General features: G+C 38.9%; 1 protein-coding gene across 1 annotated transcript in view; it reads right to left on the bottom strand.

The window, feature by feature from the left end:
- The window catches only part of COL4A1 (collagen type IV alpha 1 chain), a 145,637-nt gene that overhangs the window by 42,693 nt on the left and 84,549 nt on the right, over positions 1–18,395 (bottom strand). Inside the window, exons 3-18 of the mRNA XM_019731071.2 lie at positions 14,563–14,652; positions 14,409–14,453; positions 13,276–13,320; positions 13,105–13,167; positions 12,549–12,602; positions 12,371–12,397; positions 9,768–9,851; positions 9,619–9,681; positions 8,100–8,135; positions 7,578–7,619; positions 6,189–6,275; positions 5,653–5,679; positions 5,437–5,487; positions 4,545–4,589; positions 4,408–4,461; positions 1,648–1,689 (exon numbers count right to left, since the gene is read on the bottom strand). Of these exons, the coding sequence (XP_019586630.1) occupies positions 1,648–1,689; positions 4,408–4,461; positions 4,545–4,589; positions 5,437–5,487; positions 5,653–5,679; positions 6,189–6,275; positions 7,578–7,619; positions 8,100–8,135; positions 9,619–9,681; positions 9,768–9,851; positions 12,371–12,397; positions 12,549–12,602; positions 13,105–13,167; positions 13,276–13,320; positions 14,409–14,453; positions 14,563–14,652 (855 nt within the window). The remainder of the gene's footprint in view (positions 1–1,647; positions 1,690–4,407; positions 4,462–4,544; positions 4,590–5,436; positions 5,488–5,652; positions 5,680–6,188; positions 6,276–7,577; positions 7,620–8,099; positions 8,136–9,618; positions 9,682–9,767; positions 9,852–12,370; positions 12,398–12,548; positions 12,603–13,104; positions 13,168–13,275; positions 13,321–14,408; positions 14,454–14,562; positions 14,653–18,395) is intronic.

Consider the following 18,395-nt stretch of genomic DNA (forward strand, 5'->3'; position numbering starts at 1 on the left):
ATTGTTCATTATTTCAAGACATGCGAAAGTAAAGAAGTAGTGATGAAGGAGGAGGAAGAATGGAAGAGGGGAGGGGGGGTAAAACCATATAAAATGAATATTATATAATACCCCCTTGAAGAGAACTTTGCCAGGCAGCTCTGCTTCATTTTGTAATAATTTGCCTGGCAGGCGCTTTATGAGGTAAAGCTAGAAAAATATTAATTCTGAGGTTTAGGTTTGGAATTTCTAAACATCCATATAAGCCATAAGGTGAATATTCTACTATAAACAGTAGTATCAGAGACCACTCTTAAATTTCCTCAAGCAATATGTAACGAAACAGTCACATTTTTTTTTCTGGCAGAGGTTTTCTGCTTTCTCTTTTTTTTTCCAATGGTACAAAGTTGGAACTTCCTTAAGGCCCTGGGGATAATGGCCAAAAAGAATGCACAGTTGGCCTCATTAAGAAGGAGTGAACTGGGGCGGCTGGATGGCTCAGTTGGTTAGAGCGCGAGCTCTGAACAACAGGGTTGCCGGTTCAATTCCCACATGGGCCAGTGAGCTGTGCCCTCCACAACTACATTGAAGGACAATGACTTGACTTGGAGCTGATGGGCCCTGGAGAAACACACTGTTCCCCAATATTCCCCAATAAAAAAGATTTAAACAACAACAACAACAACAACAACACTGCCTTATTTAAAAAAAGGAGTGAACTAACCCAATTCTAAATTACTGAAATTCAAGGAAAATGACAAAGTCAAAATGACCAAATCAAATATTGCATATTACCCTTAAAAATATAATTCCTTTGTTGTAATTAAATTACTGGATATTATTAAAATCAGCTGATGAGGTTAAAATAAAAACAGGTTACTCGAATGCAGCTGCTGGATGACAAATTTGGAAAATGGAATCATAGGTATATATGGAAGCATTAAAAGCATTAAGAAAGTTTAGTAATTTGATCCAATAATCCTATTCCTGGAAATGTAGCCTAAGGAAGAATTATTCAACCTACCCCCCTGCACACACATACACAATGGCATATGCAACCATTGATCACCACAGTGCAAAACAGCAGCACACAGCAAATGTTAACATTTTCATTGTTTCAAAAAAGATTTGGGGCAGAATGGTTAAAAAAATTATAGCACAACACTCTGACGGGGTACTGAAAATGATTATTCAAAGATAACTAAAAAACATGAAGAATGCTCTTTTTGTAAAAAAGAAAATGTTACATCAATTGCAAGTATGTAAAAATATGAATATGGACAAGGAGCAAAATGTTATTTGCAAAACTAAAAATTGTTTATGAGAATATTCAAATTATGGATGATCTGTTCTATTATTAACATGTTCCTTAATGGGCCATTCAAAATAAAAACATATCAGAAGGTGTTGCTAATATTCTCATCCACATGTGAATCTTTTCATTTTAGTGGTCAAGGATATGCAGAAATTATCAAAATATAATAAAAAGTAAGTACCAAACTCCACAACATACAAATTATAAAATTATTATTTCAAATTATATGCAGCCCCTTTACATAAAAATATGATGCTAGGGAGGGGTGGAGCATATGTAACTTTCTGGCACCATCTCCTTTCTTTTCGTATGTCAAACACTCTCACAGACCAGCAAACATTACTCTTACTCACAATTCCAGGTGGGCCTTGGGGACCCCTTTCACCTTTGTCTCCCTACAAAAGAAAAATAAATAACGTCAGCATTTTTTAACTATGTTGTATGCTTTAACTATAAAGAATGTCTTTCAGAAAACAGAGTTCAACTTTATTTTTTTCTGGAACAATAGAGATTGTACCCACCGTACACTAAAATTATTTTCCTCTCTTAGTATCTCTCGTTGGGATTAGCTTAAAGTGTTCTGTAACTATTATAACAAAAGTAAATATATTTCATTTTGCTTTACGTAAGTGTGACATATGGAAACAAAGATTCCTACAAAATATAAATGGGAGGCTAACTACTCACATCACAAACGAGTTCACAATTTTTATTCTGTTGATTGCCTGCTGCCTCAGAGAACTTTAATAGAATCATTTGTAAGTTGAACTAGTACACAGTAGTTTTCATAAATGAAATAAAATGATACGAAAGCTTATGATTTCTACATACATTTTCTTAAAGAAATTTTTGTTGAGGTTTTTAGGGGTAAGATTGCTTATATCTGCCTTGAAAGTCATAATAAAAAGATATTTACTTTTTTTACCTTTCCCTTAAAATCCAGCATTACTCAAAAACATTGGGTGGATAAATTCTGATCATTTTGAGGCTTAATTTAATCCATATTGGATGAAAAATCCAAAGAAATTAATCCTTTTATATCTAAAGTTCTTATATAATCATCATAATAATACTTTCAAAAGTCCTAAGATATGCACATTTTTCCACAAATGCACATTTTTTCTTTCTAAATTAATGCATTAAACTTAGGTATGAAACAAGAATTGGACGTTTTAGTTTTTCTTACTTAAATATGAGAAGAGATTTCTCCCTTTGTCTCTGGATTTGATAAACAAACCTTGAGGCCCTCTCCTTAGTATTTCACTCACTGTCAGGAACAAATATTTCAAAATTATAGTTGACCCTTGAACAATGCAGAAGTTAGGGGTACCAACCCCCAGCACAATAAAAAATCCATGTACAATTTTGAATCCCCAAAAACTTAACTACTTATGATCAGATGCCTTACCAATAATATAAACAGTTGATTAACACCTATTTTGTATGTTATACCGTATTTCCCCCAAAATAAGATCTAGCCGGACAATCAGCTCTAATGTGTCTTTGGAGCAAAAATTAATATAAGATCCGGTCTTATTTTACTATAGTATAAGACCGGGTCTTATACAATATGATATGATATGATACGATATGATATATCATATGATATAAGACTGGGTCTTATATTAATTTTTGCTCCAAAAGACACATTACAGCTGATTGTCCGGCTAGGTCTTATTTTCGGGAAAATACGGTATATATTGTGTATATGTCATATACACATATGTATGGATTAAATTAATATACACGTATGTGTATATGACATATATGTCATATGCATATCTGTTATATGTAGTCTATACTATATTCTTACAATAAAGTAAGTTAGAGAAAAATGTTATTAAGAGTATCATATGTACAGTCTGTACATATTTATTGAAAAAAATCCACGTTTGTGACCTGCACATTTCCAACCTCTGTTGTTCAGGGGTCAACTGTATTTCTTATTTTAGTAGAAATTTACATTACCTCGTCTCATGATTAAAAGAAACCAACAATGAGATTTTTGTCTGCTTATCAGATTGACAAATAATTTTTAAGGTTTGATAACAAGCAGTTGCCAAATAAAAGGAACCCAAGATGACAGAAGTGCTTTTCTGTGAGTAATTTGGGGCATATAGCAAAAGCTTCCCCCAAAAAGTCTAAAAGTTGACCCCAAAATTATACTGCTTTTAAAAGATTTTCAGGGGTACACCATAGCTATTAAACATTTATATACCTAAAGAAGTGATCACCATGATAAGACTAGCCACCATCTGACACCATACCGTGCTATCGCAATTTTATTGACTATATTCCCTAAGCTGTACACTACATCCTCGTGACTTACTCGTTTTATACCTGGAAATCTGAACCTCTTATTCCCCTTTACCTTTTTCCCCTTTTTAAAAATTTTTCAATTACAGTTGACATTTAATATTATTTTATATTAATTTCAGGTGTACAGCATAGTGGTTAGACATTTATATAATTTAAGAAGTGATTCCCTGAGTAATCTAGTACCCATCTGACACTATACATAGTTATTACCATATTACCAAAATTATACTTTTAGGAATTTATGACCAGGAAGCGATCAGAGAAGTGAACAAAAATATTTGTAATCATAAAAATGTGGAAGTGGCCTAAATACCAGTCAATGAACAGCATGGGGATTAAAAGTACTAATATATAACTACATTTATGGACATTGAAATATATCCACACTATATCATTAAGTAAAAAAGCAGAATGTATCATGCAGTACCATATTTTTAAAGGCGTATGTACACGTGTGCTCATAGTACAATTGTTAATTCTCATCATTTCTGAGTGGGTAATTGAAAAATTAGATAAGCTTTCTTCCTTCATGATATCTTTCTGCATTTTCTGTTGTTTTATAATCAGGAAAAATTAATCTAGTACAGAAAAAGACATGAAAACTTGAACGAATAAAACATTTCTTATTTTTAAAATTCATACACACAAAAACCACTAAGCTAAGTTGTGTTTTTACTCATACGGAACATAAAGAATTTTAATTCCTTATGAGTCCATAGCCCTTTATTTTAGAGAAAATTTCTAAGTGAACTACAAAATGAAGGTGAAAAACTCAAAATAGTGCCACCATTTACCTTAAAACCCTCTCGGCCCGGGGATCCTGGGTACCCTTTTTCACCGGGAAACCCCTAAAATGAAACGAGGAGACAACAACAATTGTAAGCTAATGAAGGCAACAAACAGCTTTTTAAAATTACAGAGAAATACTTACTGGACTCCCTTTTTCTCCTTTTTCACCATCTTTTCCAGGTTTTCCCTGTACAATAAAGATTTAAAGATTAGTATTTCATAAATAATAATAGTAAATATGCTATAACACCAAGGCTCTGATTCAAATACGAGTTAATATATCATCTCTCATAGGACATCTCGTGTAAGTTGATGATACTACAATAACGAGGAATAGAGTATACATTGAATAACTATGAAAAAGTTACAAAAGAAGAGGCCTCTTCAATTTTTAAAAAATGGAGGCAAATTGGCTCCAAATCGTCTAAGATATCCATTACATTTGGCAGCGTAGCTAACACCAGAGAATGTTCCCTACAGGCAAGTGAGTATTTGGTAGCTGACATGCAGATTTATTTGAACGGAAGTTTCTGTGCATCACATCAGGTTAGAAAACAGAAATGTTCAGACTAGTGGAAGCTGGGTGGGTATCCTGTCACCAAGATTCAGGGGGTGAGAAGCATCTGAGCGTCTCAGCTCGAGGCTGTGCAGCCTGGGATCTGGGCAGAGCTCCGAGCTGGCCTGGGAAAGACAATGGCAAAGGGCACGGAGGGCTCTGAGCAAGTGGACAGGTGGCAGTTAGTGGGAAGCCAGCAGGTGGGCAGGTCTTCAAAGACACTCGCCCCCCAGCCCCCAACCCCAGGCCTGTCTTGAGGTGCATCATGTGAATAACAAAGGGAGGTTTTTCAAATGGTGACAGCTCTCCTCATTCCTGCTCTCACAGGCTTCAGAAAAGCCCTTTAGGAGAGGAAAGGGAGAAACCAGATAACCCTACCAGTCTCTTCCATTCCTCTGTATCCCTAACCCTGTGATTCTAGGAATGAAAGGAAAATGATTTTACAATAAGGAATAAAAGAACTTTTAAAAGCACTTACTCGGGGCCCTGGTTTTCCAGGTTCACCTTTCTCTCCAATCCCTGGCATTCCCTTGAAAAAACAAAAAGAGAAAGAGTTAGAGTCATTCTTATATTTAAGTACAATATTAAATTAAGTCAATATTACATTCAAGGTGAAATAAGCTTGTAACTTAAATCCAATACGTTATGGTCTTTCAGACAAAATAGTAATGACAGACAAGAATTTAGTACTGACCTGAAATCCAGGTTCACCTTTTTGACCCTAAAACAATTTTAAAGAGAGAAAGAGATATCAGTACTATCTAACAACTACATCAATATTTTTTATATGTTACATTGAACATGTAAAAGGGAAAAAGGAACCTTTTCCTGATATATTAACAAAGAAATTCACACTGGTTTCCAGCCTTCACATCCTCGCATTGACTAGATTGTGGATTTAAGAAAGGCAGTTAATTATGCTGGACCCATGGCAACTGTAACCTCCTTCTACCTTCAGCTTGTCTCTCTCCTGCTGACTCAGCCCGTCCTCACCTTGGGTGCATAAGAACTTAGGTGAATCAGCCTCAACTCAGTCTTGCTCCGAACCAGTACCAGCAGCCTCTGGTCTCAGATGCTCATATTGTCTATGATGGATAGTCTATAAATCTATTTTCCAGGTCAAGGGTAAATGTCGCTGGACAAACTGAATTTTGACCGGGTTTCTCTTTATACTTGGGAATTTGTTTAAAATTAGAAAGGCAGTACTCAGTGGACAAAGCCCTTTCATACCTTCTCTCCTCTGGTGGCAAAGTCTCCTTTTTCTTTAACTTGAGCTTGTCCTGGCACTCCTGGAGGTCCACTGACCCCCTGTTCACCCTATAGATGCAAAAATTGGGAACAAGTTAGACATAAAAATAATTATACAAGGAAGAAAAATGCAGAGAGGGGGAGCCTAAAATAAAACATTTTTTAAAAAGGTTTTATTATACTCTTTTCTAATCTATCCTTGTCTCAACAGAAAATTGACTTTCAGTAGGAAGATGGCACAATAATTATATAAAGCCAGGAAAAAACTTTCACCTCTCAGGGGTCAAGAAAGCCACCGTCTCAAGTAATGACAATGTCACCTGAACATCTGTAGGACACATCAATGCATGTACGTATGTATAGACCATGCATATACATACATACAGTACATGTATACATACTAGGACACACTCATAAGACATATGCATATATACTGTCTTATTGCATTTTCACAGCATCGAGGAAGGAGGCACAAACTGCCCACTAGAGCCTGGGAGGAAGAATGTATCTAGGTAAACCAAAAATATAAGAACCATCAAGACTTGTCTCAGTCAGGCATCCTAACTGCTGGGTACAACTGGAAATACAGTGAGTCCCAACTATAGCACAATGAGTAAGGTCCAAAAAATTCAACTGCATAAATTGCAGGGTCACTTCACTGTGAGGTTTATGGAAAGGCTGGGCCAAAATTTGGAGTGGAAAGCAGAGGCCAACTGTTCAGTCCAGATCTGCCCTGGCCCTGACTGACTTGGGGCCCTCTGGTGGCCATTGTCTACAATAGCTTGACCATCCATAGAGAAAAAGAACCTGGGCCCTGGGCAGATGCGGCCGTGATTCCAAGAATCCGCACTTGGCCAGTACCCATTTCATTGGTCTGATCCAGGGGAACTGGCAGAGAGATCGCCATAGGATCAGAGACCCAGCACTGGCCTCCCTTCCTCCCAAGATGAGGTCGCCTGCTCCGGTCTGTGCCTTCCTGCCTCCGCGGATCATTTCCTCCCAACTCTGGTGTGATGGCCTTTGCCTTTGCAGGGTTTAATATAGTTATGCTACTAATAGTCAAGTCCTATTTGGACTCTTATAATAAAGTCTGGGTCTGGCTTGATCACTGCCTGAGAACATTGGGATGGAACTCTATGTACAGAGAACTGGAATTAATGGCCTCCTTGTATTCTCTGCGGGTCAGATCACATGTAGAGTACTTTAGTGAATTCTAGCTGTGCATTTTAAGGAAAACACTAACAAATTCAAGAACATGCAGAGAAGAGTAACTGGCATAAGAGCCCAAGAGTAGGTCCAGAGGTAGAATCTCTATCATGCTTAGAACTGTGATTTTTAAAATGAAAACACTCCAAAGCAACGTGTACGTACCTTGTCACCTTTTGGTCCTTGAAAACTTAAGCCCATTTGCCCCTGTTGATTGAAAATTAGGCTTCTATTATAAGAGTTGTCAACTTTGCTCAAAATCATCTAACAAATATCACATAATATGCAAATAAGATAGTAGATTTAAAGCAATAGCTGCATCCCACAACTACCATAAAATTTTCAAGAAAGTTGTTTTTTAAAGTATTATTGAAAAAGAAGTCTTTTTTTAATTTAAGGTTTTTAAACTCTGGCTTTAAAAAACTAAGGGAACGATCAGTGATTACAAAATATTGACTGTGGGGTAGGTAGATGGAATAAAAGATTAATGAATTGATAGATCAGTCAATTGATCGATAGTTTAGGTAGATGAATAAATGGATAGGTGGATAGATAGAAGTTAAATATACAGATAAAGAAATTATAATTTTCCAAAACTTTTAAACAGAGACTTAAAAAATGAGTTATGGCAATTTCATGATAGTCTTTTACTAATGCCAAAGAAACTCAAATGACAAAAATCTTTACCTTTTCACCTGGAGGGCCAGGAGGACCTGGGGGACCCTGTAAAAGAGAGCATTTTTAAATAATATAATTCACAACACTGGTAAGCTTTAAATGCTTCTTCATAAGGAAGTTATCTTAAGATCCATGGTTAACATGATCATTTATTTGTTAAATATTTTTTTTTTCCTGTGCTCTAGAACTGTAAAACTTAGAAAGTAGCCAGAAATTAGCCCTGGGGGATTATTAACAGGGACGTAAATACCTCAAAATCTTTGGCATTGCCCTGTGGAATCCATTGATCAAAGAACATGCCAGGCTGAAGACAATGGATGAAATCATCAGCCAAACTCTCTAGGAGCCTAGAGTTTCCAGTTTGGCAATGATGTTTGTCTACTTTGGATATAATTGTTTATCTTAAAAAATTGATTTCTTCAAGTGTGTGGACTGTAGAGAGGTGAAAAAAAAAAAGGCTTGTGTTTGCAATAAAATTGCAGAATGCTTTTTATAATAACTTAAAAAGAAAAATTAGTCATTCTTTATATATGTATATGAATACACACACATATATTATATATTATATTTACATATATTATATAATATATATTATATATATATTTTATATGTATATGTATATTTATATATATATATATATATATATATATATATATATATATATCTGACAGTGAACACTACAAAAAGTCTAGTAACCATCTTGTTACTAGATTTTACTCATAAAAATAAGTCCATTTATTTACAAGAATATAAAAGAGGTTACCTTTGCAGGAATGGATAAAAGAAAAATTGCTGAATTTTACCCAGTCCCAAAAAGAGTAAATGTAAAAGCTAAGTCTGAAAAATTTCTCAGGACTCTCAGGCAGGCTAGTGTAAGGATAACCAAGTCAGGTGCATTATTCATTCCTAATAAATATGTCATTCCACAATTAAGTCTTGTTAATATTTACTCTCTTATGATCCCAAAATTGTGTGTGTGAGGCGATGACATCCTCCTTCTATTGAGAATTATCAGCTGTGAAGGAGACCAACGACAGCGCAGAGCCTCCTGGGATGTTATCCCTGGGTGCTCAGTTTGTAAAGTCTTAACAACAAATACAGTGCAGCCTCTATGCTGCTGCCTGGTCTGTGTCCACAACCCCCAACAGAGCAGACCCTCTGGTATGACTATATTTCTACAAGTCCATCTCCAGGGCAGAGCCTGCCTTGTCCATCTTGAACTTGACCTCCTCAGGCCATGGGACCACTGACATCCACTCAGCCCCTCAAGTAATGAAGATGTTGTCTGTTTTGGGATATCTTGGCACGAAGTACTATTATGATCCTGTTCCTATAGCTCTGGGAATGTGTGGACCAGAAATGCCAGCCAAATATTTTCTTAAGAAGTTAATTTATTCTCCCAATCCAAATTGAGAAAGATCACCGCTGTGTAAACTTTTCATTAAATGTTATTTATTTCACACCGCAACACGGTTGTTCTTTGAATGCCTGCCTCAGAAACATATCTTCCCCTCACCCCCAAACTTACTGGTGGTCCGGTATATCCTGGAGGGCCAATGGGACCTTGTAGCCCTGGCAATCCTGGTAAACCCTATAATGTATTCAGAAAGGAAAGAGTTAAAATGCAAACTAGGAAGAGACTCTGCATTTGGTTATAGTTACTTAGCAAATGCTTACTGGTGTTCCAGGGGGTCCAGGAAATCCTCTTTCACCTTTCAACAGGGTCCCAGGCACATGGCCCAGGATTTCACCAGGATCCCCCTGTGGGATAAAAAAAATAAAAGAAAGTTGCAAATACTGATATTTATGTAAAGAAACTTAAAACCTATCAAATAGTATGCATGCAGTATGGAACTAGCCCACGTCTGGGATTCAGACTCTCTAAGCTTGAAATAAATAGACTGGCCATCAACCCCGTTCAGTGCTACTAAGTTAATGACCAGCATTCAGTGCTGCATAGTCAACTCAGTTACAACCAGGACTGAACATATGGACGGCTAAGTGAAAGGATCTATGACACGTCCATGTGACCGTCCCACACAGAGACATTCTGGACCAAGGCCAGTCTCTGGTTGAAAGTCTGTGTGACCACAGGCTGTTCTCATAAAATATGGGATATCTTTTAAGAAAAAACCCAAGATGAGCAGTTTTATAAAGGCAGGGTGTGATGGTAAATTTCATGTGTCAACTTGGCCAGGCTGCAGTACCCGGGGACTTGCTTAAACACCAGTTTGTGTGTCACTGTGAAGATATTCCTAAAATGAGATTAACATTTAAATCAGAAGACTGTGAGTAACGCAGATAGCCTCCATAATGGGGGTGGGGCTCATCCTATCAGTTGAAGGCCTTAAGAGGAAGAAAGACTTGACTCCCAGGAAGGAGAGAGAATTCTGCCTACAACAGCTTTCAAACTGGAACTGCACCATCAGCCTGCAGGCTGCCCTGGGCCTGCAGCCTGCCGTCCTGCCCTGCAGATTTTTAACTTTCTCCCCAGCTCCCAAACACACTATTGATTCTGTCTCTCTGCAGAACACTGACTAAAACACAGGGCTCTCACCAGGAGCTCTCATTTCTTAGGTGTTCTTAAACACAGGGACACATGAACACTGAACCTCATTCAGATATGAGGCTGTCTCTCGCATAGCTCTTCAAGAACGGGAAGCATCCCTTTCACAGGACTGTTCTGAACGCCAGGTGCCCCCGCCCCCGATCTGTTCTACAGCACAGCGAGTACATACTTTGAGGTCACACCAATAAGAGCCACCAAGCCCTGTGACAGCACTGCCCTGCCTGGGAAAGACTAAAAGGTTAATTGCTATAAAATTTAAGAGGTTCCTTGGGAGCTGAGTTCTCCTCTCTTTGCTCCCCAATTCACAGTGAAAAATGCTGGAGTAGCTGGCACAGAGCTGAGTGCATGGATGAGTTCATGGCTGCATTTACTCACTGAGCAGACATGGATGAAGGATCCGCCAGCCACTGTTCTAGGTGGCCGGTCAGGGGCAAGGATGGGACACATTGGAGAAAAAAATCTGGATGTGAAAATGACAGAACTTTATGATTAAGAGAGAGACAGAGACAGATGGGAAGAGAGAGAAAAGGAAAGAAAGGGAGGAAGAAAAGGAGGGAGGGAGGGATGGAAGAAGGGAGGGAGGGAGGGAGAAAGGGAGAGAGGGAGGGAGGGAAGAAAAGAGGGATGGAAGGAAGGAAGGAAGGAAGGAAGGAAGGAAGGAAGGAAGGAAGGAAGGAAGGAAGGAAATTAATCATATGCAAATTTCCCATAGTAAAAACAAACCAGTAAAAATGAATGCCTCCTGGGTTCCTGGCTGGATGCCTAGGTGGCAATCTTGCCCTAATTAGCTAAGTACACAGAGGATGGTTTAGGAGGGAAGTGGCAGGTTCTGTTCTGGAAGTGTTGGCCAGTGGTGCCTGTGGGACACCAGGCTGGGGGCTAGTGAGCAATAATGACTGGCCCAAGAGAGGAAGAGAGAACCTAGGCCGTGCGCCTAGAAGCAGGGCCCACAGCAGACACCTTGCTCCATGGACAGGAAGGAAAATGACCAGTGATCAACATGGGTGTACCCACCAGGTCTACTTCTAGGTACCCTGTAAGGGTGGATGAAAAAAGTCCCCTTCACTGATACTGGGGACAGAATTAGGTGCCACAGCAGAGAGGGACTCAGGGTTTCTTTCCCCACCATGCATAGAGGGCCCTCCCGCCCCCGCCCCATATAAGGAAACATCAAGCTGAGAACGGCTATGGATTGGCTGAGCATGAAGGGGCCACGACACCATGGATCTTACCTATGGCAATTGGGGGGTTTCCTGTAGTAATTATAGGATTAATAATAGAGTGACTCCAGATTAAAGGCAACATGAAAAAATGGCTGTATTTAAGTAAAACCATAAAGATGAAATAGGATACCAATTTGAGTCCTTTTGGGTGGGACTGTGCTTATGTCCTGTGGTTCTGGAAAAGGAGCGTCATCATTGAGCTTTCTACGCAGCAATCGGAACTGGACTTGCATCTGTTAATATTTACCATCACACCATGCTTCCTATTACTGTTTATTTTCTATTACAAAATTGTACCTAGTGCCTAAACTTCAGATTCAAAAATTTAAGTTTGTGTATATGACTTACATGCCCTTTTAAGCAGCAGAGTTTAGACAAATATGTCAATAGGCAATTGACCCACTAAAGTGATTTCAAGTAAATATGTTTTTATGGCATCTGTTTTAAACAGACTCCTGTAATGAATCCAATAAAATAACACAATGTACCTTCATTCCTGGTAACCCTGGTGGTCCCTGAAAAAGAAAAGGTTGGTATTAGTATTGTTTTTCACAAAACATCATTAGCATTAAGATATAAGTATGAAAAAAAGAAAAGGAAAGGAAATGGAACGAGAGAAATGATAACTGAAGAAAAGAATTCTGAGTTAAATAACTCCATACTCACGGGATTTCCAGTGAATCCAGGTAAACCTGGGGGCCCCAGAGGCCCTCGTTCACCCTAAGGGGACATCAGACAATCATTCCTGAGTACAGTGTAAGGCAAACAGGACCTCATTCCAGACGCTCCCATCAGTTACTCTATCTTACCCTTCAGGGATACCTTATTTGTTGGTTAAAATTATTTCCTAAAAAGTGTTATAAGCTATACGGCTGAGTGCTACTTCAAAATAGAAGAAACACGGTTGAGAATATAATTAGTAGGGACAGGGATTAATGATAGTATTTTCTTATTTAATTTAGTAATAGATTATAGGTAAGAAACATAGTATTTAAAGAAATTTTAGGGTAAAATTATACCCAAAAAAAGGTAGGATTATGTGATTCTTGAACGTTAAATATGGGAAAACTATTTGCTAATCAAATAAAGAAAGCTTTAAGACAAGTCACTTCCAATTGTGGCAAGTAAAACAATGTTCACCAAACGACTCTGCCTGACTCCTCGATATGCAAAGCTAGATAAACAAGCTCAAAGCGGGAAAGGGTCTCAGTTCTGCATTTACCTTTGTCCCGTTGCATCCTGGAATACCTGGAGGACCTGGTGGACCATCTTGGCCAGGAATACCCTGCAATTAATAAATAGAAAAAGTAGCCAAAGTAGAAAAATCACCTGATGGGGCCATCACGCATGTCAAAGGTCTCACAAAGGAAGCAGATGCATTATATATACATACCGGAAGTCCTGGGTTTCCAGGGTAACCTGATGCTCCGGGAGGTCCCTGTAAGGATGAAAATGAAAGAGTTTCCAGTGAGCCCGGGGGAACCTCAGGTAGTCCCACTGCACAGCCTAGCTGTTGGCGATCAAAACATCCACACTAAGGACCTTCTTCCGGGGAGGTAGCTGAGGGCCCAGCCCCGAGACGCAGATTACCTAGGCTTTCAAAAGCTATTCTACATCAAAAGCTGTTCATTAATTACTTTTCCTACTATACTTCTAAAAATCAAGCCTGCACATGCACAAAATAACTGTCCTCATTTCATCCTTTGTAATTTCTAGGTGAATGTATATACGTATATATATTTCATATTAAAATCTCAAACAGTCGGGAAGAAGAATGTATGGGATAAATAGCTCATTGGGGGAAGAAAATCCAAAGTTATTTCTGGTTAAAACCCATATCTTTTCCATCCAGACGGTTACAATGCTATTTCCTCTCTTCTGCCTCAAGGACTTACATGAGTGCCAACAAATGCACACGCACGTCACTGTCCCACTCCCCTTTCAACTAAGTTAAAATAACAGAATGAAACCTTTACAGTTGACAGTGTCTTTCTATTTTGCTACCTTCAAGAGTTGTTTTCGAAGGTCTTCATTTGTGCATTTCCCAGGAATGGGAGTAGCAAAGAACATAAAGAATGTGAAGAAAGAGCACGTTTAGCTCTGAAAATACTATCAGTTTTCACACTAAATAAAGACATCCTCTTCAACGACTGGCAGACATATCACTCCCTCCCAAATTAAAATATACCTACAAGGATCCCTGAGGAATGACAAATGGGAGAACAGAAGTGTAAAAGGAATAAAAAGTAAGGTAGCTCCGCTTATGCACAGTCGCAGTCTCAGGGACTGGAAGTCAAGAACAATGAGCGACGACCCTTGTAAGTCCTTACACTCACCCCATGCACTGAGCTCTGAGGAGAGGCAGACGAAGGGGACAAAGAGGAAGCAGAGGAAGGGAAGGAAGCCCCCTCAGGACTGTTTGGAAGCAGGAGAGGTGGGATGGAAAGCGCCCCCCTCATTTGAGAAGCAACGCAACATCACATCCCACCCACAGTCATCACCCACGTAAGCGACAATCATACTCACTCTTGTGCCTTTTGTTCCTGGCAATCCTGGTTCTCCAGTATCACCCTGGAACAAAACAGAGATGCCATTATGACCACTCATGATAACAAGAATACAGATCACCTTGAGTTCACACCCCCACAGCCCCCCCCAACCCCGACACAGCCAAGCTTACCTTTTGTCCAGGGGGGCCCTGTGGCCCCTCAGGTCCTTGCATTCCTGGAAACCCAATGACACCTTGCAACCCTGGGAGGCCTCTTTCACCCTGCAGAGGAGAAAGGAGCAAGTCAGACAAAAGTCAGGTTGAAAGAAACCGAGGAAATGAATCAGTAATCAGCCTCTCTATGCACCATCCAATGTTCACAAGTCTATAGTGACCATTTGAAAATAGATGCTGAAATGAATTCCTATGTCAGGCAGCTTTTCTCTACTATTTTTAAAAGCTCTGTGAGAGCAGGAATGTGATACCTGGCACAATGCTTTCTATATACTACATTGCAAATGCTAAATGATTTGTTGGGTAAATAAAATAATGGATACTTGGGGATTTTTTCTTTTTTACTGAATTGACTATAATCTCATTCAATTAGTGGAATCTTGTTCTCAGTAGACCTAGCACTGAGATTTTGTGAGCAGACCATCAGTTAAGTTTTTTTCCTTTAGATACCTTTAGCACCTGTAGGCAGAGCTCACAGTGTTTCAGCAGGGTGCTGAGACATCTCTATGCCACCAACAGTCTGATCATGGGCTTTCATAAGTGTCTTTAAAAGGTGGTTGGTTTTTTTTGTTGTTGTTGTTTGTTTGTTTGTTTTTTGCAAAGGTTGGATCAAAGCTTAATTACGGTCTCTGCCCTCGTGGAGCAAAATGAAACAAGAAACATTATTTTTAAAACAATAAATATTATTCAGGGTACACACACATGGCTATCATACATTCCAAAAGGAAAAGGAATGCTCAGAAAGACTGTGGGATTCTGAGCCTTACGCTGGCCCATTAAAGGATGAGTGCAAAATAAATGGGCACAGAGAGGGGAGAAGGAAACTGAGGCTGGATGACAGCAGACGGTGGTGAGGACAGACCTGTAGGCCAAGAGAGCCCAAGAAAGTAACAAGGAGAAACACAACGGGGGCAAGAACATGGAGGACTGTGGCATTAATGTTTGGTCCTAGAAATATGATTTCTTCTATGAGCATCAGCGAGCCAGTGTCCTGATTGAGCGCTATTTGAGGAAGGCTGCCATATTTAGATTGCTGATATAGAATCACCCATTATCATGATAAGAAATCAAGAAAACCTTTTTTTTTTTTTTTACAATATGTGGACTTAAATGCAATCTTACAACACAAACTGGGCAGATTAAGTAACCATCGTTAGCTGATTTTAAAAAGCAGACGGGACTTTAGAGATTACAGGCAGAATTTTTTAGTGCCCAGTACTCCTCTCACAGTTGTATTAGTTCAAAGTAAAAATAAACTGCCAAGCTATATATCACATAACATAAACATTTACCCTGCCCCCAGAATAGTACATTACCAGGAATTACTTAAAAATTTTCATGGTTGTGAAAACGAAAAGAGACAGAGCAAGGACTTTCAAAGTCGTCCTTCTTTCCAAACCCCTCAGCCAGTCCTGATACTTGCTGGTGAGAAACTGCCTGTTGGATTTTCAGAAAAGCGGAAATGTGGTTCTGGACTTGGGACCCCAACCCCTGGGCTTCCATGCGTTGTAGGTTTAATGGGAAGTGTAAGTCAGGAGTCCAGAAACAGCATGTGAATAAATGCGGAGGAGATTATTTCAAGCTCTAGAGCATATGATAAAATAGTAAACGGATTAAAGAAAATTAAGCCCTACAGTTTGGCAAAACCCTTTGGACCAGCAGCATCCAGAGAATCTACGAGACAAAAACAGATGTTGATATTGGTAGAGCCCTCAACATAGGGTTTGACACAGAATCCTGGCTCCTCCATCCTGAGGCCTGTGGCAGCTGAGAAAGAAAAACATTCTCCGATCAAGACTTGATCAACTGTAAAGCTACTTAAATAAATCCACTCTTAACCGAAAACAATAACAACGGGATACAACTGCAGAAAATACTGATGACAGCGATATATTGCACCTCTTGTCATATCAACCTCTTCCCTTTTATTCACACGTGGGAAAATTCCACCCAAAATAGAATACAACTGGACTTCAAACAGTTGCCTAAAAAAAAAACAAACAAATTAATGACCATCGAGTTGCATACCCCCCATGTAACCTAACGTGAGCTAGGAAGGAAACGTGAAAGGCACGTCAATATAAAAGCTTTCTAATGCACGTGGTGGAGTATTTTTAGAAATTAGTTGATATCGGCAGTGTGGTGAGGAGACCTAGTACAGATAAGATTTTATAATTCTCATTTTAATCATGGAATGCATGGAGGCCAAGAGCCAGATTAGTTGATTTCTACAAGTTTCTCACTGAGTCAGCTCCAAATCCAAAAATAGAAATGAGGTCAGCCTACACCACAGCCCTAGTTTTTTTTTTAGGTCACTAGAGCAAGCCGGTTCCCAGCAAAATATTAAACAATTTACCAACATTAAGTAGCCCCTTTTATGTCCATTTCACAGATAAGGAAATTAGGATTCCGATGCTTAACTGACCCCTGTGCATGCTCCTGGGAACAGAATACAGAAATTTGAATTCCCAGTCCTTGCTTTCACCTCAAGAATACATTCTTTCCCATATGTCACTGGAATACTTAAGCAATCCATATATCCCAAGGGTTTTGAAATGACGTAGCTAAAAAGGAAGTGACTCCTTCGTCAGCATGGTTCTTGCCATCTTCCACATTTTTTTTTTTTAACTCTCCTACTCTTTTGTTCAGACCTAAGTTCAGCACATGGAGAATCTAATGTCCTGTACCTTGTCACAGTTACTGTGGACACCAGAGCAGAGCAAACAGACAGGACAAGCATTCAAACAGCTATGCAATTGCAAACTGTATGAGGGCCACACTGTATGAGGGCCACATTATCCCTCTGAGCTTTTAACAAATTTCCACCAGGGCTATAGGAAGAACAAAGCGCTGGACACGTGGGCAAAGGTTTTTGGTGCCAGTAGTGCCTAAGCCAGACTTTGCGGCAGCAACAAGTGATACTTCAATTGTGACCAGCTGGAGCTCAAGGAAAGATGTGAGCAGTGAAAATACCTGAGAAACAGACCCCTTAGTCATCTATTTCCCCTGATGTGCTAAAGGAAAGGTCCAGTGGACATGAAGGCCACATAATTCACTGCAGACAAAAATGAAACCCACAACCACTGTTGTCACAGCAATGAAAATTTTAAAACAGGGAAAGAAAAGGGAAGCTTGTATCATATTACACAAACAGTTTTGGTGCAATTGCATTTCATAGTTTTATTCTTGAATGTCAGTGCAATGTATTGCACTAATAAAAAAAAAATTAATTTTACATACCAACAACAGAAGTGATTATCGCTGTATCCTCAGATGGTGAAATTCAGAATTTGAAGAGGAAGAACAAAATGCCATCAACTATGACGATTAAAGAATACAGCCACGGAGAATAATCTTGGCATCAAAATTAGCCATTCTAAATTAGGCATGAAATAGAGTTTCACGCATGGTGCAACTTAAAAATGTTGTCTAATATATTATGTAACGCAATGACATACTTTTTAAAAATCCATAAAATATGGGAAAAATGAGTTCTGTTATAATACCCAACTATTTCCCATCCTTTTAACATGCTTATGGAAGCAAGTTCATGACAGAAATCAAATGGTCGACTCTAACCCCCTTCTAAGCTAAGTCAGAAATACAAATACAAATAAACCAGCAAGATGGCTGAAGTTGAAATATTGTGAAGGTTCTAACTTTGGAAGATAATATAAATACCAACAATAAAAACTGAAGTTTCCACAAAAACTGAGTTATCTAGAATAAGCAGTCCTCAAAAACCTTACTATCAGAGGCCAAATGATGCCTGTTTCAGTGGTCGGCATGAG

Source organism: Rhinolophus sinicus, linkage group LG04 (genome assembly GCF_036562045.2).
Source record: "Rhinolophus sinicus isolate RSC01 linkage group LG04, ASM3656204v1, whole genome shotgun sequence".
Lineage (NCBI taxonomy): Eukaryota > Metazoa > Chordata > Mammalia > Chiroptera > Rhinolophidae > Rhinolophus > Rhinolophus sinicus.